Source organism: Hyla sarda, chromosome 6 (assembly GCF_029499605.1).
Source record: "Hyla sarda isolate aHylSar1 chromosome 6, aHylSar1.hap1, whole genome shotgun sequence".
In the NCBI taxonomy this organism is placed as follows: domain Eukaryota; kingdom Metazoa; phylum Chordata; class Amphibia; order Anura; family Hylidae; genus Hyla; species Hyla sarda.
The window spans coordinates 250,467,243-250,493,672 of NC_079194.1; the positions used below are offsets into that span (position 1 = coordinate 250,467,243).

The 26,430-nt window shown below is 39.7% G+C and overlaps 1 protein-coding gene across 5 annotated transcripts in view; it reads left to right on the top strand.

The window, feature by feature from the left end:
- Positions 1-1,759: 1,759 nt before the first annotated feature.
- CHID1 (chitinase domain containing 1) overlaps positions 1,760-26,430 on the top strand; it is a 723,738-nt gene continuing 699,067 nt past the window's right edge. For 3 of the 5 annotated variants that reach the window (XR_008845294.1, XM_056526910.1, XM_056526911.1), the window contains exon 1: positions 19,100-19,155. Coding sequence is in view for 2 of the 5 variants with exons in the window: in XM_056526910.1 (XP_056382885.1) it covers positions 19,114-19,155 (42 nt within the window). In the remaining 3 variants the exon portion in view is untranslated. Of the gene's footprint in view, positions 1,846-13,781; positions 13,921-19,099; positions 19,156-26,430 lie in introns of those variants that run through there. The other 2 variants (XM_056526912.1, XM_056526913.1) reach the window with 2 other exon arrangements.

Sequence of the window (26,430 nt, forward strand, 5' to 3'; positions counted from 1 at the left end):
ACCCTTCAGACGCGGCGATCAAAGCTGACCACCGCGTTTGAAATGAAAGTGAAAGTAACCCGGCTGCTCAGTTGGGCTGTTTGGGACCGCCGCGGTGAATTCGCGGCGTCCCGAACAGCTTGCAGGACACCGGGAGGGCCCTTACCTGCCCCCTCGGTGTCCGATCGATGAATGACTGCTCCGTGCCTGAGATCCAGGCAAGAGCAGTCAAACAACGATAACACTGATCACAGGCGTGTTAATATACACCAGTGATCAGCATGAGAGATCAGTGTGTGCAGTGTTATAGGTCCCTATGGGACCTATAACACTGCAAAAAAAAAAAGTAAAAATAAAGTGTTAATAAAGGTCATTTAAAGGTCATTTAAAGTTTGAATCACCCCCCTTTTCCCATAAAAAAATAAAACTGTGTAAATAAAAATAAATATATGTGGTATCGCCGCGTGCGTAAATGTTCGAACTATAAAAATATATAATTAATTAAACCGCACGGTCAATGGCGTACACGTAAATAAATTCCAAAATCCAAAAAAGCTTATTTTTGGTCACTTTTTATACCATAAAAAAATGAATAAAAAGTGATCAAAAATTCTGATCAAAACTAAAATGGTACCGCTAAAAACTTCTGATCACGGCGCAAAAAATTAGTCCTCATACCGCCCTGTAGGTGGAAAAATAAAAAAGTTATAGGGTTCAGAAGATGACATTTTTAAACATATACATTTTCCTGCATGTAGTTATGATTTTTCCCAGAAGTACGACAAAATCAAACCTATATAAGTAGGATATCATTTTAACCGTATGGACCTACAGAATAAAAATAAAGTGTAATTTTTACCGAAATATGCACTGCGTAGAAACGGAAGCCCCCAAAAGTTACAAAATGGCATTTTTTCTTTGATTTTGTCGCACAACTATTTATTTTCCCGTTTTGCCGTAAATTTTTGGGTAAAATGACTAATGTCACTGCAAAGTAGAATTGGTGACGCAAAAAATAAGGCATAATATGGATTTTTTGGTGGAAAATTGAAAGGGTTACAATTTTTAAAAGGAAAGGAGAAAAAAACGAAAGTGCAAAAACGGAAAAACCCTGAGTCCTTAAGGGGTTAAAAAACAGATGCAACCGGCCATCATTTTTTAAACCGTATACGATTTGTACACACTTTTTGATACAGTTTAGTCAGGTTTTGAGGAACCCGTTTATTTATCAAAAACCTGATACAGGAACTGTATTGCAAAAACGTGGTGTGAACCCAGCCTTACACTTAGCCACCCATTTCTTCATTACAAATCCTTGGGTCACATGATGAGTAAATCACATGCCAATCATTTTTTTAACAAAAAAAAAAAAGGAAAAACTGCCACAAAAACTGAACTTTGGAAGTTCAAAATAAAGGGGCAGGTTTTTTTTTGTGGAGTTTTCCCCCCCCAAAAAATAAAAAATTAATAAAAAGCTCCAAAATAAATAGTGTGGAAACATATATGCACAATTCAACAGTATCCATGTAGTCATGTGCAGTACTATTATATAGAATATAGCACATGAAACGCATCAGTGTATATTCTCAGGTACTAAATAGAGGGAATTCCCGGGAATTACTATCATTTACATGTCCATCCATCTTCCATAACTACTAAGGGAATCGCAGCGGAGCCTCCTGACCTTGATAGACGTCACGTACAGCCAATCACAATCCGTTCTCACACTAGACACGCCCCCTCTTCATTCAGTGTCTCGCTGCGCTGCTCTACGATGTTTGCACGTTCAGGGCGGAAGTGAAATAACTTTTTTTTTCTGTAGTAAAACTTTATTAGCAGCAGACAGTGACGTCTCCAGTGAGTCAGGTGAGTGTCACGGAAGCTCTGCTGCGCCTCACACATGGTAGTTTGTGGTCTCTGTTTGCACCGGCCCCTTCTGTTCTCAGTGACTGACGTACAGAACTAGTGTAGCCTGTATATTATACATAAGTGTATACTGGGGCAGAACTAGTGTAGCCTGTATATTATACATAAGTATACTGGGGCAGAACTAGTGTAGCCTGTATATTATACATAAGTATACTGGGGCAGAACTAGTGTAGCCTGTATATTATACATAAGTATACTGGGATAGAACTAGTGTAGCCTGTATATTATACATAAGTATACTGGGATAGAACTAGTGTAGCCTGTATATTATACATAAGTATACTGGGATAGAACTAGTGTAGCCTGTATATTATACATAAGTATACTGGGGCAGAACTAGTGTAACCTGTATATTATACATAAGTATACTGGGATAGAACTAGTGTAGCCTGTATATTATGCATAAGTATACTGGGGCAGAACTAGTGTAGCCTTTATATTATACATAAGTATACTGGGGTAGAACTAGTGTAGCCTGTATTTTATACATAAGTATACTGGGATAGAACTAGTGTAGCCTGTATATTATACATAAGTATACTGGGATAGAACTAGTGTAGCCTGTATATTATGCATAAGTATACTGGGGCAGAACTAGTGTAGCCTGTATTTTATACATAAGTATACTGGGATAGAACTAGTGTAGCCTGTATATTATACATAAGTATACTGGGATAGAACTAGTGTAGCCTGTATATTATGCATAAGTATACTGGGGCAGAACTAGTGTAGCCTTTATATTATACATAAGTATACTGGGGTAGAACTAGTGTAGCCTGTATATTATACATAAGTATACTGGGGTAGAACTAGTGTAGCCTGTATATTATACATAAGTATACTGGGGTAGAACTAGTGTAGCCTGTATATTATACATAAGTATACTGGGGTAGAACTAGTGTAGCCTGTATATTATACATAAGTATACTGGGGTAGAACTAGTGTAGCCTGTATATTATACATAAGTATACTGGGGTAGAACTAGTGTAGCCTGTATATTATACATAAGTATACTGGGGTAGAACTAGTGTAGCCTGTATATTATACATAAGTATACTGGGGTAGAACTAGTGTAGCCTGTATATTATACATAAGTATACTGGGGCAGAACTAGTGTAGCCTGTATATTATACATAAGTATACTGGGGCAGAACTAGTGTAGCCTGTATATTATACATAAGTATACTGGGGTAGAACTAGTGTAGCCTGTATATTATACATAAGTATACTGGGGTAGAACTAGTGTAGCCTGTATATTATACATAAGTATACTGGGGCAGAACTAGTGTAGCCTGTATATTATACATAAGTATACTGGGGTAGAACTAGTGTAGCCTGTATATTATACATAAGTGTATATTGGGGCAGAACTAGTGTAGCCTGTATATTATACATAAGTGTATACTGGGGCAGAACTAGTGTAGCCTGCATATTATACATAAGTGTATACTGGGGCAGAACTAGTGTAGCCTGTATATTATACATAAGTATACTGGGGCAGAACTAGTGTAGCCTGTATATTATACATAAGTATACTGGGGCAGAACTAGTGTAGCCTGTATATTATACATAAGTATACTGGGGTAGAACTAGTGTAGCCTGTATATTATACATAAGTATACTGGGGTAGAACTAGTGTAGCCTGTATATTATACATAAGTGTATACTGGGGTATAACTAGTGTAGCCTGAATATTATACATAAGTATACTGGGGTATACCTAGTGTAGCCTGTATATTATACATAAGTGAACTGGGGTATAACTAGTGTAGCCTGTATATTATACATAAGTATACTGGGATAGAACTAGTGTAGCCTGTATATTATACATAAGTATACTGGGGTATAACTAGTGTAGCCTGTATATTATACATAAGTATACTGGGATAGAACTAGTGTAGCCTGTATATTATACATAAGTATACTGGGGTAGAACTAGTGTAGCCTGTATATTATACATAAGTATACTGGGGTATACCTAGTGTAGCCTGTATATTATACATAAGTGTATACTGGGATAGAACTAGTGTAGCCTGTATATTATGCATAAGTATACTGGGGCAGAACTAGTGTAGCCTTTATATTATACATAAGTATACTGGGGTAGAACTAGTGTAGCCTGTATTTTATACATAAGTATACTGGGATAGAACTAGTGTAGCCTGTATATTATACATAAGTATACTGGGATAGAACTAGTGTAGCCTGTATATTATGCATAAGTATACTGGGGCAGAACTAGTGTAGCCTGTATTTTATACATAAGTATACTGGGATAGAACTAGTGTAGCCTGTATATTATACATAAGTATACTGGGATAGAACTAGTGTAGCCTGTATATTATGCATAAGTATACTGGGGCAGAACTAGTGTAGCCTTTATATTATACATAAGTATACTGGGGTAGAACTAGTGTAGCCTGTATATTATACATAAGTATACTGGGGTAGAACTAGTGTAGCCTGTATATTATACATAAGTATACTGGGGTAGAACTAGTGTAGCCTGTATATTATACATAAGTATACTGGGGTAGAACTAGTGTAGCCTGTATATTATACATAAGTATACTGGGGTAGAACTAGTGTAGCCTGTATATTATACATAAGTATACTGGGGTAGAACTAGTGTAGCCTGTATATTATACATAAGTATACTGGGGTAGAACTAGTGTAGCCTGTATATTATACATAAGTATACTGGGGCAGAACTAGTGTAGCCTGTATATTATACATAAGTATACTGGGGCAGAACTAGTGTAGCCTGTATATTATACATAAGTATACTGGGGTAGAACTAGTGTAGCCTGTATATTATACATAAGTATACTGGGATAGAACTAGTGTAGCCTGTATATTATACATAAGTGTACTGGGGCAGAACTAGTGTAGCCTGTATATTATACATAAGTATACTGGGGTAGAACTAGTGTAGCCTGTATATTATACATAAGTATACTGGGGTAGAACTAGTGTAGCCTGTATATTATACATAAGTATACTGGGGTAGAACTAGTGTAGCCTGTATATTATACATAAGTATACTGGGGCAGAACTAGTGTAGCCTGTATATTATACATAAGTATACTGGGGTAGAACTAGTGTAGCCTGTATATTATACATAAGTGTATATTGGGGCAGAACTAGTGTAGCCTGTATATTATACATAAGTGTATACTGGGGCAGAACTAGTGTAGCCTGTATATTATACATAAGTATACTGGGGCAGAACTAGTGTAGCCTGTATATTATACATAAGTATACTGGGGCAGAACTAGTGTAGCCTGTATATTATACATAAGTATACTGGGGTAGAACTAGTGTAGCCTGTATATTATACATAAGTATACTGGGGTAGAACTAGTGTAGCCTGTATATTATACATAAGTGTATACTGGGGTATAACTAGTGTAGCCTGAATATTATACATAAGTATACTGGGGTATACCTAGTGTAGCCTGTATATTATACATAAGTGAACTGGGGTATAACTAGTGTAGCCTGTATATTATACATAAGTATACTGGGATAGAACTAGTGTAGCCTGTATATTATACATAAGTATACTGGGGTATAACTAGTGTAGCCTGTATATTATACATAAGTATACTGGGATAGAACTAGTGTAGCCTGTATATTATACATAAGTATACTGGGGTAGAACTAGTGTAGCCTGTATATTATACATAAGTATACTGGGGCAGAACTAGTGTAGCCTGTATATTATACATAAGTGTATACTGGGGTAGAACTAGTGTAGTCTGTATATTATACATAAGTATACTGGGGTATAACTAGTGTGGTCTGTATATTATACATAAGTATACTGGGGTAGAACTAGTGTAGCCTGTATATTATACATAAGTGTATACTGGGGCAGAACTAGTGTAGCCTGTATATTATACATAAGTATACTGGGGTATAACTAGTGTAGCCTGTATATTATACATAAGTATACTGGGATAGAACTAGTGTAGCCTGTATATTATACATAAGTATGCTGGGATAGAACTAGTGTAGCCTGTATATTATACATAAGTGTATACTGGGGTATAACTAGTGTAGCCTGAATATTATACATAAGTATACTGGGGTATACCTAGTGTAGCCTGTATATTATACATAAGTGTACTGGGGTATAACTAGTGTAGCCTGTATATTATACATAAGTATACTGGGGTATAACTAGTGTAGCCTGTATATTATACATAAGTATACTGGGATAGAACTAGTGTAGCCTGTATATTATACATAAGTATACTGGGATAGAACTAGTGTAGCCTGTATATTATACATAAGTATACTGGGGCAGAACTAGTGTAGCCTGTATATTATACATAAGTGTATACTGGGGCAGAACTAGTGTAGCCTGTATATTATACATAATTGTATACTGGGGCAGAACTAGTGTAGCCTGTATATTATACATAATTGTATACTGGGATATAACTAGTGTAGCCTGTATATTATACATGAGTATACTGGGGCAGAACTAGTGTAGCCTGTATATTATACATAAGTATACTGGGGCAGAACTAGTGTAGCCTGTATATTATACATAAGTATACTGGGGCAGAACTAGTGTAGCCTGTATATTATACATAAGTATACTGGGGCAGAACTAGTGTAGCCTGTATATTATACATAAGTATACTGGGGTAGAACTAGTGTAGCCTGTATATTATACATAAGTATACTGGGGTAGAACTAGTGTAGCCTGTATATTATACATAAGTATACTGGGGCAGAACTAGTGTAGCCTGTATATTATACATAAGTATACTGGGGCAGAACTAGTGTAGCCTGTATATTATACATAAGTATACTGGGGCAGAACTAGTGTAGCCTGTATATTATACATAAGTGTATACTGGGGCAGAACTAGTGTAGCCTGTATATTATACATAAGTATACTGGGGCAGAACTAGTGTAGCCTGTATATTATACATAAGTGTATACTGGGGCAGAACTAGTGTAGCCTGTATATTATACATAAGTGTATACTGGGGTAGAACTAGTGTATCCTGTATATTATACATAAGTGTATACTGGGATAGAACTAGTGTAGCCTTTATATTATACATAAGCATACTGGTGTATACCTAGTGTAGCCTGTATATTATACATAAGTATACTGGGGTATACCTAGTGTAGCCTGTATATTATACATAAGTATACTGGGGCAGAACTAGTGTAGCCTGTATATTATACATAAGTATACTGGGGTAGAACTAGTGTAGCCTGTATATTATACATAAGTATACTGGGGCAGAACAAGTGTAGCCTGTATATTATACATGAGTATACTGGGGCAGAACTAGTGTAGCCTGTATATTATACATAAGTGTATACTGGGGTAGAACTAGTGTAGCCTGTATATTATACTTTAGTATACTGGGGCAGAACTAGTGTAGCCTGTATATTATACTTTAGTATACTGGGGCAGAACTAGTGTAGCCTGTATATTATACATAAGTGTATACTGGGGTAGAACTAGTGTAGCCTGTATATTATACATAAGTATACTGGGGCAGAACTAGTGTAGCCTGTATATTATACATAAGTGTATACTGGGGTATAACTAGTGTAGCCTGTATATTATACATAAGTGTATACTGGGGTAGAACTAGTGTATCCTGTATATTATACATAAGTGTATACTGGGATAGAACTAGTGTAGCCTTTATATTATACATAAGCATACTGGTGTATACCTAGTGTAGCCTGTATATTATACATAAGTATACTGGGGTATACCTAGTGTAGCCTGTATATTATACATAAGTATACTGGGGCAGAACTAGTGTAGCCTGTATATTATACATAAGTATACTGGGATAGAACTAGTGTAGCCTGTATATTATACATAAGTATACTGGGGCAGAACTAGTGTAGCCTGTATCTTATACATAAGTATACTGGGGTAGAACTAGTGTAGCCTGTATATTATACATAAGTATACTGGGGCAGAACTAGTGTAGCCTGTATATTATACATAAGTATACTGGGGTAGAACTAGTGTAGCCTGTATATTATACATAAGTATACTGGGGTAGAACTAGTGTAGCCTGTATATTATACATAAGTATACTGGGGCAGAACAAGTGTAGCCTGTATATTATACATGAGTATACTGGGGCAGAACTAGTGTAGCCTGTATATTATACATAAGTGTATACTGGGGTAGAACTAGTGTAGCCTGTATATTATACATAAGTATACTGGGGCAGAACTAGTGTAGCCTGTATATTATACATAAGTGTATACTGGGGTATAACTAGTGTAGCCTGAATATTATACATAAGTATACTGGGGTATACCTAGTGTAGCCTGTATATTATACATAAGTGTACTGGGGTATAACTAGTGTAGCCTGTATATTATACATAAGTGTACTGGGGTATAACTAGTGTAGCCTGTATATTATACATAAGTATACTGGGATAGAACTAGTGTAGCCTGTATATTATACATAAGTATACTGGGGTAGAACTAGTGTAGCCTGTATATTATACATAAGTATGCTGGGATAGAACTAGTGTAGCCTGTATATTATACATAAGTGTATACTGGGGTATAACTAGTGTAGCCTGAATATTATACATAAGTATACTGGGGTATACCTAGTGTAGCCTGTATATTATACATAAGTGTACTGGGGTATAACTAGTGTAGCCTGTATATTATACATAAGTATACTGGGGTATAACTAGTGTAGCCTGTATATTATACATAAGTATACTGGGATAGAACTAGTGTAGCCTGTATATTATACATAAGTATACTGGGATAGAACTAGTGTAGCCTGTATATTATACATAAGTATACTGGGGCAGAACTAGTGTAGCCTGTATATTATACATAAGTGTATACTGGGATAGAACTAGTGTAGCCTGTATACTGGGATAGAACTAGTGTAGCCTGTATATTATACATAAGTATACTGGGGCAGAACTAGTGTAGCCTGTATATTATACATAAGTGTATACTGGGGCAGAACTAGTGTAGCCTGTATATTATACATAATTGTATACTGGGATATAACTAGTGTAGCCTGTATATTATACATAAGTATACTGGGGCAGAACTAGTGTAGCCTGTATATTATACATAAGTATACTGGGGCAGAACTAGTGTAGCCTGTATATTATACATAAGTGTATACTGGGGCAGAACTAGTGTAGCCTGTATATTGTACATAAGTATACTGGGGCAGAACTAGTGTAGCCTGTATATTATACATAAGTGTATACTGGGGCAGAACTAGTGTAGCCTGTATATTATACATAAGTGTATACTGGGGTAGAACTAGTGTATCCTGTATATTATACATAAGTGTATACTGGGATAGAACTAGTGTAGCCTTTATATTATACATAAGCATACTGGTGTATACCTAGTGTAGCCTGTATATTATACATAAGTATACTGGGGTATACCTAGTGTAGCCTGTATATTATACATAAGTATACTGGGGCAGAACTAGTGTAGCCTGTATATTATACATAAGTATACTGGGATAGAACTAGTGTAGCCTGTATATTATACATAAGTATACTGGGGCAGAACTAGTGTAGCCTGTATATTATACATAAGTATACTGGGGTAGAACTAGTGTAGCCTGTATATTATACATAAGTAAACTGGGGTAGAACTAGTGTAGCCTGTATATTATACATAAGTATACTGGGGCAGAACAAGTGTAGCCTGTATATTATACATGAGTATACTGGGGCAGAACTAGTGTAGCCTGTATATTATACATAAGTGTATACTGGGGTATAACTAGTGTAGCCTGAATATTATACATAAGTATACTGGGGTATACCTAGTGTAGCCTGTATATTATACATAAGTGTACTGGGGTATAACTAGTGTAGCCTGTATATTATACATAAGTATACTGGGATAGAACTAGTGTAGCCTGTATATTATACATAAGTATACTGGGATAGAACTAGTGTAGCCTGTATATTATACATAAGTATACTGGGGCAGAACTAGTGTAGCCTGTATATTATACATAAGTGTATACTGGGATAGAACTAGTGTAGCCTGTATATCATACATAAGTATACTGGGGCAGAACTAGTGTAGCCTGTATATTATACATAAGTGTATACTGGGGCAGAACTAGTGTAGCCTGTATATTATACATAATTGTATACTGGGATATAACTAGTGTAGCCTGTATATTATACATAAGTATACTGGGGCAGAACTAGTGTAGCCTGTATATTATACATAAGTATACTGGGGCAGAACTAGTGTAGCCTGTATATTATACATAAGTATACTGGGGCAGAACTAGTGTAGCCTGTATATTATACATAAGTATACTGGGGTAGAACTAGTGTAGCCTGTATATTATACATAAGTATACTGGGGTAGAACTAGTGTAGCCTGTATATTATACATAAGTATACTGGGGCAGAACTAGTGTAGCCTGTATATTATACATAAGTATACTGGGGTAGAACTAGTGTATCCTGTATATTATACATAAGTGTATACTGGGATAGAACTAGTGTAGCCTTTATATTATACATAAGTATACTGGGGTATACCTAGTGTAGCCTGTATATTATACATAAGTATACTGGGGTAGAACTAGTGTAGCCTGTATATTATACTTAAGTATACTGGGGCAGAACTAGTGTAGCCTGTATATTATACTTTAGTATACTGGGGCAGAACAAGTGTAGCCTGTATATTATACATAAGTGTATACTGGGGCAGAACTAGTGTAGCCTGTATATTATACATAAGTATACTGGGGTATACCTAGTGTAGCCTGTATATTATACATAAGTATACTGGGGCAGAACTAGTGTAGCCTGTATATTATACATAAGTATACTGGGGTAGAACTAGTGTATCCTGTATATTATACATAAGTGTATACTGGGATAGAACTAGTGTAGCCTTTATATTATACATAAGCATACTGGTGTATACCTAGTGTAGCCTGTATATTATACATAAGTATACTGGGGTATACCTAGTGTAGCCTGTATATTATACATAAGTATACTGGGGTAGAACTAGTGTAGCCTGTATATTATACTTAAGTATACTGGGGCAGAACTAGTGTAGCCTGTATATTATACTTTAGTATACTGGGGCAGAACAAGTGTAGCCTGTATATTATACATAAGTGTATACTGGGGCAGAACTAGTGTAGCCTGTATATTATACATAAGTATACTGGGGTATACCTAGTGTAGCCTGTATATTATACATAAGTATACTGGGGCAGAACTAGTGTAGCCTGTATATTATACATAAGTATACTGGGGTAGAACTAGTGTAGCCTGTATATTATACATAAGTATACTGGGGTAGAACTAGTGTAGCCTGTATATTATACATAATTATACTGGGGTATAACTAGTGTAGCCTGTATATTATACATAAGTATACTGGGGTAGAACTAGTGTAGCCTGTATATTATACATAATTATACTGGGGTATAACTAGTGTAGCCTGTATATTATACATAAGTATACTGGGGTAGAACTAGTGTAGCCTGTATATTATACATAAGTATACTGGGGTAGAACTAGTGTAGCCTGTATATTATACATAATTATACTGGGGTAGAACTAGTGTAGCCTGTATATTATACATAAGTATACTGGGGTAGAACTAGTGTAGCCTGTATATTATACATAAGTATACTGGGGTAGAACTAGTGTAGCCTGTATATTATACATAAGTATACTGGGGTAGAACTAGTGTAGCCTGTATATTATACATAAGTATACTGGGGCAGAACTAGTGTAGCCTGTATATTATACATAAGTATACTGGGGCAGAACTAGTGTAGCCTGTATATTATACATAAGTGTATACTGGGGCAGAACTAGTGTAGCCTGTATATTATACATAAGTGTATACTGGGGCAGAACTAGTGTAGCCTGTATATTATACATAAGTATACTGGGGCAGAACTAGTGTAGCCTGTATATTATACATAAGTATACTGGGGCAGAACTAGTGTAGCCTGAATATTATACATAAGTATACTGGGGCAGAACTAGTGTAGCCTGTATATTATACATAAGTGTATACTGGGGCAGAACTAGTGTAGCCTGTATATTATACATAAGTGTATACTGGGGTAGAACTAGTGTAGCCTGTATATTATACATAAGTGTATACTGGGGTAGAACTAGTGTAGCCTGTATATTATACATAAGTATACTGGGGTAGAACTAGTGTAGCCTGTATATTATACATAATTATACTGGGGTATAACTAGTGTAGCCTGTATATTATACATAAGTATACTGGGGTAGAACTAGTGTAGCCTGTATATTATACATAAGTATACTGGGGTAGAACTAGTGTAGCCTGTATATTATACATAATTATACTGGGGTAGAACTAGTGTAGCCTGTATATTATACATAAGTATACTGGGGTAGAACTAGTGTAGCCTGTATATTATACATAAGTATACTGGGGTAGAACTAGTGTAGCCTGTATATTATACATAAGTATACTGGGGTAGAACTAGTGTAGCCTGTATATTATACATAAGTATACTGGGGCAGAACTAGTGTAGCCTGTATATTATACATAAGTATACTGGGGCAGAACTAGTGTAGCCTGTATATTATACATAAGTGTATACTGGGGCAGAACTAGTGTAGCCTGTATATTATACATAAGTGTATACTGGGGCAGAACTAGTGTAGCCTGTATATTATACATAAGTATACTGGGGCAGAACTAGTGTAGCCTGTATATTATACATAAGTATACTGGGGCAGAACTAGTGTAGCCTGAATATTATACATAAGTATACTGGGGCAGAACTAGTGTAGCCTGTATATTATACATAAGTGTATACTGGGGCAGAACTAGTGTAGCCTGTATATTATACATAAGTGTATACTGGGGTAGAACTAGTGTAGCCTGTATATTATACATAAGTGTATACTGGGGTAGAACTAGTGTAGCCTTTATATTATACATAAGCATACTGGTGTATACCTAGTGTAGCCTGTATATTATACATAAGTATACTGGGGCAGAACTAGTGTAGCCTGTATATTATACATAAGTATACTGGGGCAGAACTAGTGTAGCCTGTATATTATACATAAGTATACTGGGGCAGAACTAGTGTAGCCTGTATATTATACATAAGTATACTGGGGCAGAACTAGTGTAGCCTGTATATTATACATAAGTATACTGGGGCAGAACTAGTGTAGCCTGTATATTATACATAAGTATACTGGGGCAGTATACTGGATTATTACAGGCAGGTGATGCATGCTTTGTATAGACCAGTGTTTCCCAACCAGGGTGCCTCCAGCTGTTTTAAAACTACAACTCCCTGCATGCCTGGACAGCCAAAGGCTGTCCGGGCATGCTGGGAATTGTAGTTTTGCAGCAGCTGGAGGCACCCTGGTTGGGAAACGCTGGAATAGACGTTATATATGCCATATAACAATGGCAATAGTTTTCATATAGATGGGGGACATTCAGTTTAATTACGGAATCAGTCATGAAGAGGGTACAACCAGGGTGCTTCCTGCTGTTGCAAAAGTACAACTCCCAGCATGGCCTTTGGCAGGAAGTAGTAGTTTTGTAACTGCTGTCAGGACAGAAAGCCTTGTGAAGGGGGGACATTTTATAATTTTTTTTTTTTTATTGTAAATTTTTATACAATTTTCCATAAGAAACAAAAACACACCATCCAACAGGAGAAAAAGGGAGCAGTACAAAATCAGTCACTACACAGTCAAGCAACAAAGAAACAATCTACAGCAAAACAGAAGCGACCAATTAAGCTAATGAGAACAAAAGCAGCTTCAAATCATAGTACCAAAAGGAAAAAAAAAAAGGGGGGACATTTAATGGGGTTTAGTCTGTAGTATCACCGGACCCCCATCTCTCCACACCAAGACCACTGCAATAGAGTGCAAGCTCCTGTGCAATGTTCACACACAACCAAAAGGAGTTATCCAGGAATAGAAAAAAATCTGATGAGGTTATGTGAGTTACTACAACTTGGCTCCATTTACTTAGCAGGAACTGACCTGCAATACCATGCACACCCTGAGGGCGAGAGTGGTGCTGTTTTTTGGAAGAAGTTAGGGTGGGTTCACACCACGTTTTTCAAGTACGTTTCATGTATACGTTTTCATTATTGAAATCATATGGAACCGTATTGAAAACCGTATACATAGACAAATAATTGAATACCGTATGCATCCGGTTGCGTACAGTTTACTTGCAATACGGTTTTCTCCTGTACTAAAAACCGTGGTTGACCACGGTTTTGTCTCCGGTTTAAAAACAGTACTGCAACCGCATACATTTTTTTTTACATGGACGTCAATGGGAAACGCACATGTATACGGTTCCATACGGGAAACCATATATGGTTTTTACTTTGTACATGCGCATTTGCATCCTAAAGTCCCCACCCAACACTCCTCCCATTAAAAATAGACAACATTTTTAAAATAAAAATGGATGGAACTGTATGCACTTTTAAAAACAGTATACAGTTTAAAAACGCATACGGCTTACTTTTTCCCATACATATCCGTTTTGTTGCCGTACGGTTTTCTTTAGATAAACGGATTGAAAACAGTATGGCAAAAACGTGATGTGAACCCAGCTTTATCCTAGATAACCCCTTTAACCATAGTAAAGGATCAACTATGATGCCAGCTCTGCCACTGCTATATGATGTTATTAATGCCTTTCTGTAGCTTCTGCCTATGTGTCCCCTGTTAAAGGGTTATTCCGGTGAAATAAAAAAAAATTAAGATCTACTGGTGCCAAAAAGTTAAACAGATTTGTAAATTACTTCTATTTAAAAAATGTAATCCTTCCAGTACTAATCAGCTGCTGTATGCTCCAGAGGAGGTTTGGTTGTTCTTTACTGTCTGACCATAGCACTGTGGTCAGGCAGGAAAGACATTCAAAAAGAAAAGAAGTTCCTGTGGAGCATACAGCATCTAAGTGCTGGAAGGATTAAGATTTTTAAATAGAAGTAATTTACAAATCTGTATAAAGGGGTACCCCGGTGGAAAACTTTTTTTTTTTTTATTCAACTGGTGCCAGAAAGTTAAACAGATGGACAGAGGTGTCAGCAGAGAGCACTGTGGTCAGACTATAAAGAAATTCAAAAAGATAAGAAATTCCTCTGGAGCATAATAAATATACAAATTACCTCATTTTTTAAATAAGTTTTTAGTTCATATTCCTTTACAATTTTTAGTATTACCATCTGTAATGTCTAAGCTATAAAAAGAAGAAAAAAAATATGTACCAGAATTGCCAATCTATCAATCCCACAACATTCCAGAAAAAGACTGAATAAAAAGCAATCAAAATCCATAACAGAAAATCTAAAAATGTGATATTTCTATAAGGCTAGGTTTCTAACCTTATAAAAACCCCATTCTGCCGTATGGCATTTTTTGTGTGAAAAAAACGCTGCGGACAGATGTTAGCCGCAAGTCAATAGTGAACTGCAAAATCCCATATCCACTTGGCCTTTTTCAGTTTTTTTTTGGCTCCTTGGCAGTTTTTCAAAAACTACTTCTTGTTGAGACTTTGGCATTTTTTAAAGGAAAATCTTGGCGTTCTCCTCCCATAGAAGTGAAAAAATGCCAAGACAAACGCCATGTGGGTTTTAACTTTGGCATTTTTTATTTTTTGGACTTCATCACAATCCAAAAAAGTGATGGAGATACCTTTTTTTAATAAAATTTCATAGGGTACCATAAAAAAATTATAATAACAAAGATACAGTAGTGATGGAAAAATTGTATTTAATGAAATGTATCTTTTTTATAACAACATTTTTATTAATTTTTAAACAGGGACCAATTTATGTGGGCAGGCAGCGCACTAAAATGTAGCCGACAATAATAAAATTTAGAAAGGGGCCATTTAAATGTAAACATAATATATTTTTTACAATTAATTGTTAAACTTTTTATTTATGTAATTTAGTAATGTGTTAAAGTGTGTGTTTTTAACGTTTTCACTTTTTTTTGTCTATTTTTTTAATTTTTTAGGTAGTACTACTACTCCCAGCATGGAACACACTGTTCCATGATGGGAGTTGTATTTCTTGTACTAATTGACAGATCGCCCCGGGTCTGTTGCGATCCTCCTGTATAATATATAGATGCGGCCGCTCTTCTATGGTCCCCTGTAGGGATCGACCAATATCGTTTTTTAGGGCCGATACCGATAATCGGTGGAGGTTAGGGCCGATAACTTATAACGATATTCCGGTATAAGTTATCGGCTATTTATCCTCCCGCGACACCGCTGCAGATCATTGCACTGCAGTGGCTTTTGCGGTTCCATAGGTCGCCGCCACCACCCGCTTCTCTCCCCCTGCCTGTCCGTGGGTCCTGAGACCTATCACCGCCACCGCTTTCCCCGGCAATGGGGGAGGTGCGGTGGGGGGTGCGGTGCGGCGGGTCGGGGGGGGGGGGGGGGCGATCGCGGTGCGGCAGGTCGGGCGTGGGCGGTGCGGGGGCGGGGCATTATCGGCTTATCGGCAAGGTAATTGCCGATACCGATAATGCCCAAAATCGTGATTATCGGCCGATAATCGGTCGATCCCTAGTCCCCTGCACTGCCGTATATATACACCTATTCATATTTCTCGCAAAAAGCTGTGAATGGCCGGATGGTTCCAGCCAATCACAACTCTCTGCGGGAAATATGAATAGGTGTATATATACGGCAGTGCAGGGGTCCATAGAAGAGTGGCGGGCCGCATCTATATATTATACAGGAGGATCGCAACGGGTGTCAGAAGTGACACCCGCTGTGATCTGTCCTTAACTGCAGATATTACTTCTCCAGACCTAGTACCTGTATTAATAGGCACATGGCAACATATGTCAGGAGTGACACCTGTTGCGATCTGCCTATTTATCATCCAGAATATACAATCCTTTTAGAATACATAGCATGTATACAATTTTATCTCTCATACAGAATATACGATCCTTGTAAAGTACATAGCGAATATACCGTTGCATTTGGCTGCCTTTGCTAGTGGTTTTCATTGTGCATGATTGAGCAGGCTGACATTACTGTGTGCTCCGCACTCTGCACATACTGTTTGTATTTTGTGGTTTAGTAAAGTGAACTGCTCCTTCAATGCTTCCCATCACGACAATTATCCTTCTACTTGTTCCCCAATCAGCAACATTTTTCTGACCTGATTAGAAATGTCTATGATGAAAAGCTTCTAATCTATCTATGCATTATGGGCTCCCTCTAGAAGACCGTGACCTCACCGACCGACGTGCTATGACTTATTATGATGATGACAACTCAATGGAAATAAGAACTCATCTCCATAGTAATGCATAACCCACAGCCTGGAGGAGCAGGCAGTAATGTATCTTGTCAGTACCTGACAGCAACCTTCTGTCCTGTGCAGTGATCATCATTACTTACTAGAGGATAGATCCACAGATAGTTAGATAGATGGGTGCTGGATTATTAGATAGGTGCTGGATTATTGGACTGACATCTGTTGCAATGTGCCTATGAATGCTGTTGGGAGCAGTAGTACCTGCAGTTAAGGACAGATCACAGCGAGTGTCACTCCTGACACCCGATACAATCGTCCAATCTATTGCAGAGATGCGGAGCGGCTTTCTCCTGCGCTCGCATCTCTGCTCTGTACTCCAGACGGCCACTCACTGATTCATATTTCCCGCTGAGAGCGGGGATTGGCTGCCACTATCCGGCCAATCACCACTCTGGGTGGAAAATATGAATTTTATTCACATCACTGGCCGGCAAGAGTATAGTGCAGAGATGCGAGAGCTGTATAGAGCCGCTCTGCATCTCTGCTATATTATGGACGATCGCATCGGGTGTCAGGAGTGACACCCAGGGTGATCTGTCTATTAGTACAGGTACTACTACTCCCATCATGAAACAGTCTATTCCATGCTGGTAGTAGTAGTACTACCTAAAAAATTTAAGAAAATGGAGAGAAAAAAAAGTGAAGCGCGCACACACACACACTATTAACATTACATTTCTTATACAAATATTTAAAAAATGTATTATAAAAAATATATTATTTTTACATATAAATGGCCCCTTTCTAAATTTTTTATTATTGTCGGCTACATTTTTAGGTCAATGCCCGCCCACATAAATTGGTCCCTGTTTTAAAAAAAAATTCCATCCCTACTGCATGCTTTTTTTTTTTTGGTACCCAACAAATTTGGAAAACAACGCCAAAGGAGCCAAAAAATGCAATTTCTACTCAAAGGCAAAAACGCCAGAAGAAACGTAGAAACGCAGGGAAAATCAGTGGCAGTTTTTCTGGCATTATTGGTAAAACAAAAATAAAAAATGATAGAAAAAAAATTAAAAAACAAGTGGAAATCTAGCCTAATGGTATTGAATATAACTGAAGTGTCCGGGATTACAAAAACAGCTTCTGTATGTGTTAGAAGGGAATAATATGCCCCCTGGGAGTAACTGAATGTAACTGAATTGTAATTACTATCACCTATGTGGTCTGCAGAGCCAGGGTAGGGCAGGGGAGGTATATACTGCTTTAAAGGGGTTCTCCAGGAATAGTAAAAACAGAGCTAATTTCTTTAAAAAAACGCTCCCTGTCTGTCTCCAGGTTGGGTGTGGTTCTGCATCTCAGTTCGATTGAAGTGAATGGAGTCAAGTTGTCATACTACAAACCACCTAGGGACAGACGTTGAGCTGTTATTGAAAAAAATTAGCTCTGTTTTTCTATTCCTGGATAACCCTCTTTAATGGGCAGTGCATGGGGGAAATATAGGTCTGTGTATAGGGTTTTTTGTTCAGTATGGAGGTTTTAGCCAGACACTATGTGGTAATGTGTAGTCAAGGTGTAGCGGTATTATTTATCCCTAGTATTATTGGTAACATTGATGGGGGCCTGTTCAGATGCAGCACATATTCTAATTATTTCCCATTTTCTGAGCTTATTTCTCACCTAAAAGCTGTAACAAATCACAGAACAATGGGGAGATTTATCAAAACCTGTACAGAAGAAAAGTTGCTGAGTTGCCCATGGCAACCAATCAGATCGCTTTTTTCATTTTTGAAAAGGCCTCTGAGAAATGAAAGAAGCGATCTGATTGGTTGCTATGGGCAACTCAGCAACTTTTCCTCTGGACAGGTTTTGATAAATCTCCCCCTATGTACATAGTGGGGAATTTAAAAATCCTCAGAGATTTCAGGGTGAGCTGTGTATTTAATAATGGACAGCGTGTCCTATGTATCAGGGATTTGAAGCAATATGAGCTTCAGATTTTACCTTCTGCAATACAAATGTTCACAACAAAATTGTCATCTATGCAAATATTTCAGCTGATGATTTCCGCTGTGTCTCAGTACTGCTCACCTCGGAGTTATCCCAGAATATATCCAATCTAGGATATCCTCTGTAGGCCAAATTCATCAGCACAATCTATCCTGCTGTGAAGGTTTGTCACAATGTATCATTGTAGGCAAAATAATTGAACCTTGAATGCAGGCTGCAGAGGGTGACAGAAACCTGATGCAATTACCGTATTTTTCACCCTATATGACGCACCGGCATATAAGACACACACAATTTTAAAGGTGCAAAATCTAGAAAAAAAAAAGATTCTGCACCCAACAGTGATCTTCAACCTGTGGACCTCCAGATGTTGCAAAACTACAACTCCCAGCATGCCCGGACAGCCGTTGGCTGTCCGGGTATGCTGGGAGTTGTAGTTTTGCAACATCTGGAGGTCCGCAGGTTGAAGACCACTGGACAGGAGGTAATACTCGCATGTCCCCGCCGCTCCGGACCCGTCACCGCTGCCCTGGATGTCGCTCTGTCGCTGCGTCCCCGTGGTTTCCCCGATGCTCCGGACGTCTTCCCCGGGATCCACGCTCTCCATGGCCGTCATCATGTCGCTACACACTCCGCTCCTATTGGACGACGGGATGACGTGATAACGTCGAAGGAGAGCGCCACCATGCAGGGGATCCCGGCACAGAGCAGACACCTAGGAGGCAGGTAAGGTCCCTCCCGGTGTCCTGTAAGCTGTGTCTGAAGCGAAAGTGGCACTAACCCGGCTGTTCGGGACCGCCGCGGTGAAATCGCGGCGGTCCTGAACAGCCCAACTGAGCAGCCGGGTTAGTGCCACTTTCGCTTCAGACGCGGCGGTCAGCTTTGATCACCGTGTCTGAAGGGTAAATACAGGGCATCACCGTGATCAGTGATGTCCTGTATTAGCCGCGGGTCCCGGCCGTTGATTGCCGCAGGGACCGACCCAATAGGTGTGTATTCGCCGTATAAGACGCACCAACTTTAGGGCGAAAAAAAAAAGGTATATCCACCTTTCAGCTGTGAGAAGTAGTAGGCAGAGTTCACATTTGCATTGTCATTTCCATTTTTCTAGTCCGTTACTGGAGGAGAAAATGTAAATGTTGGAGTGATGTCTATTTTTGAAGGCAAAAATAACGCAGTATGCCGTGCTATCATTTCTTCCAAATATAGCACAGATCTCTATTAGAGGCTCTGAACAAAGATGTGAACAGAGCCAAAGAAGGAGGAAAAACTACAGATGCAAGTGGAGGTCTTGAAAATTATGAGAAACTAAAACAAAGTGTGCAAGAAAATTGCTGAACTATTATCTCATCAGAGCCATTGAGTAAGGCTAGGTTTCCACACAATTTTTTTTCTTGCAGTTTTTGGAATACTGCCACTGCAGTTTTGGAGCCAAAGTCAGAAGTGGATCCATAAGGGAGGAGAAGTATAAATCCTTCCATAATATTTCCCGTTCCTCTTTAACCCCTTCCCGCTATTGGACGTATGCATACGTCCAGGCGAATTACACGTTCGCGCAAATGGACGTATGCATACGTCCAAGCGATCTCCTGCTCTGCCGCGGGCAGCGCAGGAGATCGCGGGTGGGACTCAGCTGTCAATCACAGCCGGAGTCCCACTGCAGCTGCCGGGGCCGCGATCGCGCCGGTCCCGGCAGCATTAACCCCATAGATGCCGTGATCAGTTCTGATCACGGCATCTACGGTGTTTGCAGGGGGAGTGCTCTCCCCCTGCCCATCAATCGCGGTGCCGCGATAAAATAAGGGGGATCGGGGGTGTCCAAGACACCCTCGATCCTCCTTGAAGAGATAGGAGTGAGGTGGCAGTGTTGCCACCCCTCCTATCCCTGCTATTGATCGGCGGAGCGGCCGACCAATAGCAGACTGGGGGCGGGGGGTTAAAGTTCGGTTCCCCCCGCTATGCCCACCCATCGGTGTCCGGGCACAGCGGGGGGAACCGTGTAATAGCGGCAGCGGCGGTCACTTACCCGGCGGCGGCGGCTGTGATTACGGCGGCGGTGGAGGTAAGTATGACGCCGCGTGTCCAGAGTCTGTTGCCTAGCAACATCTGCAGGGCGACAGTTTAGAGAGTGGTCTCTAAACTGTCGCCCTCCAGATGTTGCAAAACTACAACTCCCACCATGCCTTGACAGCTGTTTGCTGTGTTGGCATGCTGGGAGTTGTAGTTTTGCAAGATTTAGAGGGGTTCAGGCTGGAGATCACTGACAGTGGTCTCTAAACTGTAGCCCTCCAGATATTACAAAACTACAACTCCCAGCATGCCCAGACAGCAGTTTGCTGTCTTAGCATGCTGAGATTTGTAGTTTTGCAACATCTGGAGGGCCACAGTTTAGAGACCACTGTCAGTGATCTCCAGCCTGAACCCCTCTAAATCTTGCAAAACTACAACTCCCAGCATTCAGGAACAGCAAATGGCTGTCTCGGCATGCTGGGAGTTGTACTTGCGTGCCTCCAGCTGTTGCATAACTACATCTCCCAGCATTCCCTTTGGCAATCAGTACATGCTGAGAGTTGTAGTTCTGCAACAGCTGGAGGCACACTGGTTGGGAAATACCGAGTTAGGTAATAGGTTCTATTACCTAACTCAGTATTTTCCAACCAGTGTGCCTCCAGCTGTTGCAAAACTACAATTCCCAGCATGCACGTTCTGTCAGTGCATGCTGGGAGTTGTAGTTCCCCCCCCCCCCCCTCCCATGTGAATGTACAGGTTACATTCACACTGGCGACGGATTACAGCGAGTTCCCTGCTTCAAGTTTGAGCTGCAGCCGCAGCTCAAACTCCTAGCGGGAGACTCAGTGTAATCCGCCGTCAGTGTAAATGTAACCTAAAAACACTACACTAACATAAAATAAAGAGTAAAACACTACATATACACACGTACACTGCCCCCCCCCCCCCCACCACCACCCCTTCCCCCCCAATAAAAATGAAAAACGTATCCTACAGCAGTGTTTCCAAAACGGAGCCTCCAGCTGTTGCAAAACAAAAACTCCCAGCATTTCCGGACAGCCATTGAATGTCCAAGCATGCTGGGAGTTTAGCAACAGCTGGAGGCACCCTGTTTGAGAATCACTGGTGTAGAATACCCCTATGTCCACCCCTATGCAAATCCCTAATTTAGGCCTCAAATGCACATGGCGCTCTCTCACTTCGGAGCCCTGGCGTATTTCAAGGCAACAGTTTAGGGCCACATATGGGGTATTTCCGTACTCGGGAGAAATTGCCTAACTAATTTTGGGGGGCTTTTTCTCCTTTTACCCCTTATGAAAAGGTAAAGTTGGGGTCTACACCAGCATGTTAGTGTAAAAAAAAAAACATTTTTGTACACTAACATACTGGTGTAGCCCCATACTTTAAAATTTCACAAGCGGTAAAAGAAAAAAAGCCTCCAAAATTTGTAACGCAATTTCTCCTGAGGACGGAGATACCCCATATGTGGGCGCAAAGTGTTCTGGGGACGCACAACAAGGCTCAGAAGGGAGAGTGCACCATGTAAATTTGAGGTCTAAATTGGTGATTTGCACAGGGGTGGCTGATTTTACAGCGGTTCTGACATAAGTGCAAAACAATAAATACCCACATGTGACCCCATTTTGGAAACTACACCCCTCACGGAATGTAACAAGGGGTACAGTGAGCATTTACACCCCACAGGTGTCTGACAGATCTTTGAAACAGGGGTCTGTGAAAATGAAAAATAAAATTTTTAATTTGCACAGCCCACTGTTCCAAAGATCCGTCAAATGCCAGTGGGGTGTAAATTCTCCCTGCACCCCTTATTACCTTCCGTGAGGGGTGTAGTTTTTTAAAATGGGGTCACATGTGGGGGGGTCCACTGTTCTGGCACCACGGGGGGGGGGCTTTGGAAATGCACATGGCCAAATTCTCTCTCCAAAAGCTCAATGATGCTCCTTCTCTTCTGAGCATTGTAGTTCGCCCCCAGTGCACTTCACGTCCACTTATTGGGTATTTCCATACTCAGAAGAGATGGGGTTACAAATTTTGGGGGGTATTTTCTGCTATTATCCCTTGTAAAAATGTAAAATTTGGGGGAAAACAAGCATTTTAGTGTAAAAAATTTTTTTTTTTTTACATATGCAAAAGTCGTGAAACACCTGTGGGGTATTAAGGTTCACTTTACCCCTTGTTACGTTCCCCAAGGGGTCTAGTTTCCAAAATGGTATGCCATGTGGTTTTTTTTTTCTGTCCTGGCACCATAGGTGCTTCCTAAATGCGGCATGCCCCCAGAGCAAAATTTGCTTCCAAAAGGCAAAATGTGACTCCTTCTATTCTGAGACCTGTAGTGCACCAGCAGAGCACTTTTCATCCCCATATTGGGTGTTTTCTGAATCGGGAGAAATTGTGCTTCAAATTTTGGGGGGTATTTTCTGCTATTACCTTTTTTAAAAATGTAAAATTTTTGCTAAACCAAGCATTTTTGGTAAAAAATGTTTTATTTTTTTTTACATCTGCAAAAGTCGTGAAACACCTGTGGGGTATTAAGGTTCAGTTTATCCCTTGTTACGTTCCTCAAGGAGTCTAGTTTCCAAAATGGTATACCATGTCGTTTTTTTTTGCTGTCCTGGCACCATAGGGGCTTCCTAAATGCGACATGCCCCCCGAGCAAAATTTGCTCTCAAAAAGCCAAATATGACTCCTTCTCTTCTGAGCATTGTAGTTCGCCCGTAATGCACTTCAGGTCAACTTATGGGGTACCTCCATACTCAGAAGAGATGGGGTTACAAATTTTGGGGGGTATTTTCTGCTATTAACCCTTGCAAAAATGTGAAATTTGGGGGGAAACACACATTTTAGTGAAAATTTTTTTTTTTTTTTTTTACATATGCAAAAGTCATGAAACACCTGTGGGGTATTAAGGCTCACTTAATTCCTTGTTACGTTCCTCAAGGGGTCTAGTTTCCAAAATGGTATGCCATGTTTTTTTTTTTTTTTTGCTGTTTTGGCACCATAGGGGCTTCCTAAATGCAACATGCCCCCAAAAAACCATTTCAGAAAAACGTACTCTCCAAAATCCCCTTGTCGCTCCTTCGCTTCTGAGCCCTCTACTGCGCCCGCCGAACAATTTACATAGACATATGAGGTATGTGCTTACTCAAGAGAAATTGGGCTACAAATTCAAGTATAAATTTTATCCTTTTACCCCTTGTAAAAATTCAAAAATTGGGTCTACAAGAACATGCAAGTGTAAAAAATGAAGATTTTGAATTTTCTCCTTCACTTTGCTGCTTTTCCTGTGAAACACCTAAAGGGTTAAAACGCTTACTGAATGCCATTTTGAATACTTTGGGGGGTGTAGTTTTTATAATGGGGTCTTTTATGGGGTATTTCTAATATGAAGACCCTTCAAATCCACTTCAAACCTGAACTGGTCCATGAAAAATAGCGAGTTTGAAAATTTTGCGAAAAATTGTAAAATTGCTGCTGAACTTTGAAGCCCTCTGGTGTCTTCCAAAAGTAAAAACTCATAAATTTTATGATGAAAATATAAAGTAGACATATTGTATATGTGAATCCCCCCAAAAAAATATTTGGAATATCCATTTTCCTTACAAACAGAGAGCTTCAAAGTTAGAAAAATGCAAAATTTTCAATTTTTTCATCAAATTTTGGGATTTTTCACCAAGAAAGGATGCAAGTTACCACAAAAATTTACCACTATGTTAAAGTAGAATATGTCACGAAAAAACTATCTCGGAATCAGATTGATAAGTAAAAGCATTCCAGAGTTATTAATGTTTAAAGTGACAGTGGTCAGATGTGCAAAAAAGGGCTGCGTCCTAGAGGTGAAAATGGGCTGTGTCCTTAAGGGGTTAATACACTTCTGTCCTTGGCTCAAAAACAGTTTGCCATAAAACACCAGAAAAAAACCTGTGTGGAAACCTAGCCTCGATTAGTCGATCAGTCGATTTCTCAAGCTCACATACACTTATTGATTGTCACTATGTATATATGGGACTGTGGTCCTCGGCAGCCTGTTTAGTGAAGAGGGGCCCAGCACACACATCTTCTGCTTCCTGTAGCTCCATTTTGCAGCTATCGTGAGTCCCTGGTTGTCAAGCTCTGTGCTAAAGGCCAGAATCGCAATAGTTGCAGAGAAAAGATGCAGGAAGTGAAGGATTATATATGCTGGTCCACTCTTCACTAAATTTTGGCACATAGGATAGACCATAGGTAAAAAACAGGGACAGGGTTATAGGCCTTACAAGAAGAAAAAAAAAAGGAAATTATATTTAAAGAGTAGCTCCCATCATCTGTTTTTTTCCCCTGTCCCTGCCTATTGCCCATCTATCCCTAACCCCCTCACTGCCTTTAAATTTTATTACTATATTAAAAATGCCTTTTTGTCTGCCTGGTAGTGTGCTCACTTACCAGGCAGACTTCCACAGCAGGCGCAACATCACTGATGCCTCCTGGGGAGCCCACTTCTGCCCTTATTTCACCTATACAATGTACCTCAAGCTGTTTCACCACTACAACTCCCAGCTTGCCCTGACATCTATTGGCTGTCAGGTAGAGCTGGGCGGTATGACCAAAAATGTGTATCACGGTATTTTTGTGACTTATGGCGGTTCCACGTTATATAACGGTATTTCTCTCCCCCCAAAATCATGTGACCCGCGAGCGCTGTTCTGCTTCTCTCCCCCCCCCCCCCCCCCAAATTAATTATCAGCCCAGCGCTGCACTGTCCCCATCGGGAAACTAATCACGTCACCCGTTTGTTGCGGGCTGCCTGCGCAGGAAATCTGTACTGTACGCTGTATCACTATGCCCGGGCTGCAAAAGATAAATAAAATAAACTTCCTACATCGGTCTAACGCTCTTCCTGGGGACGGGAACGTCGGAGAGCTGTCAGCCTATCACTGGCTGCAGCGATGTTCCGCCTCAGCCGGTGATGGGCTGAGCTCACTGTCATGTAAGGAGCTCTGGCCGGCTTCTTACATGACAGTGAGCTCAGCCTATCACCGGCCGCAGCAATGTTCCGCCTCAACCGGTGATAGGCTGAGCTCACTGTCATGTAAGAAGCTCCTTACATGACAGTGAGCTCAGCCTATCACCGGCCGAGGCGGAACATTGCTGCGGCTGGTGATAGGCTGACAGCTCTCCAAAGTTCC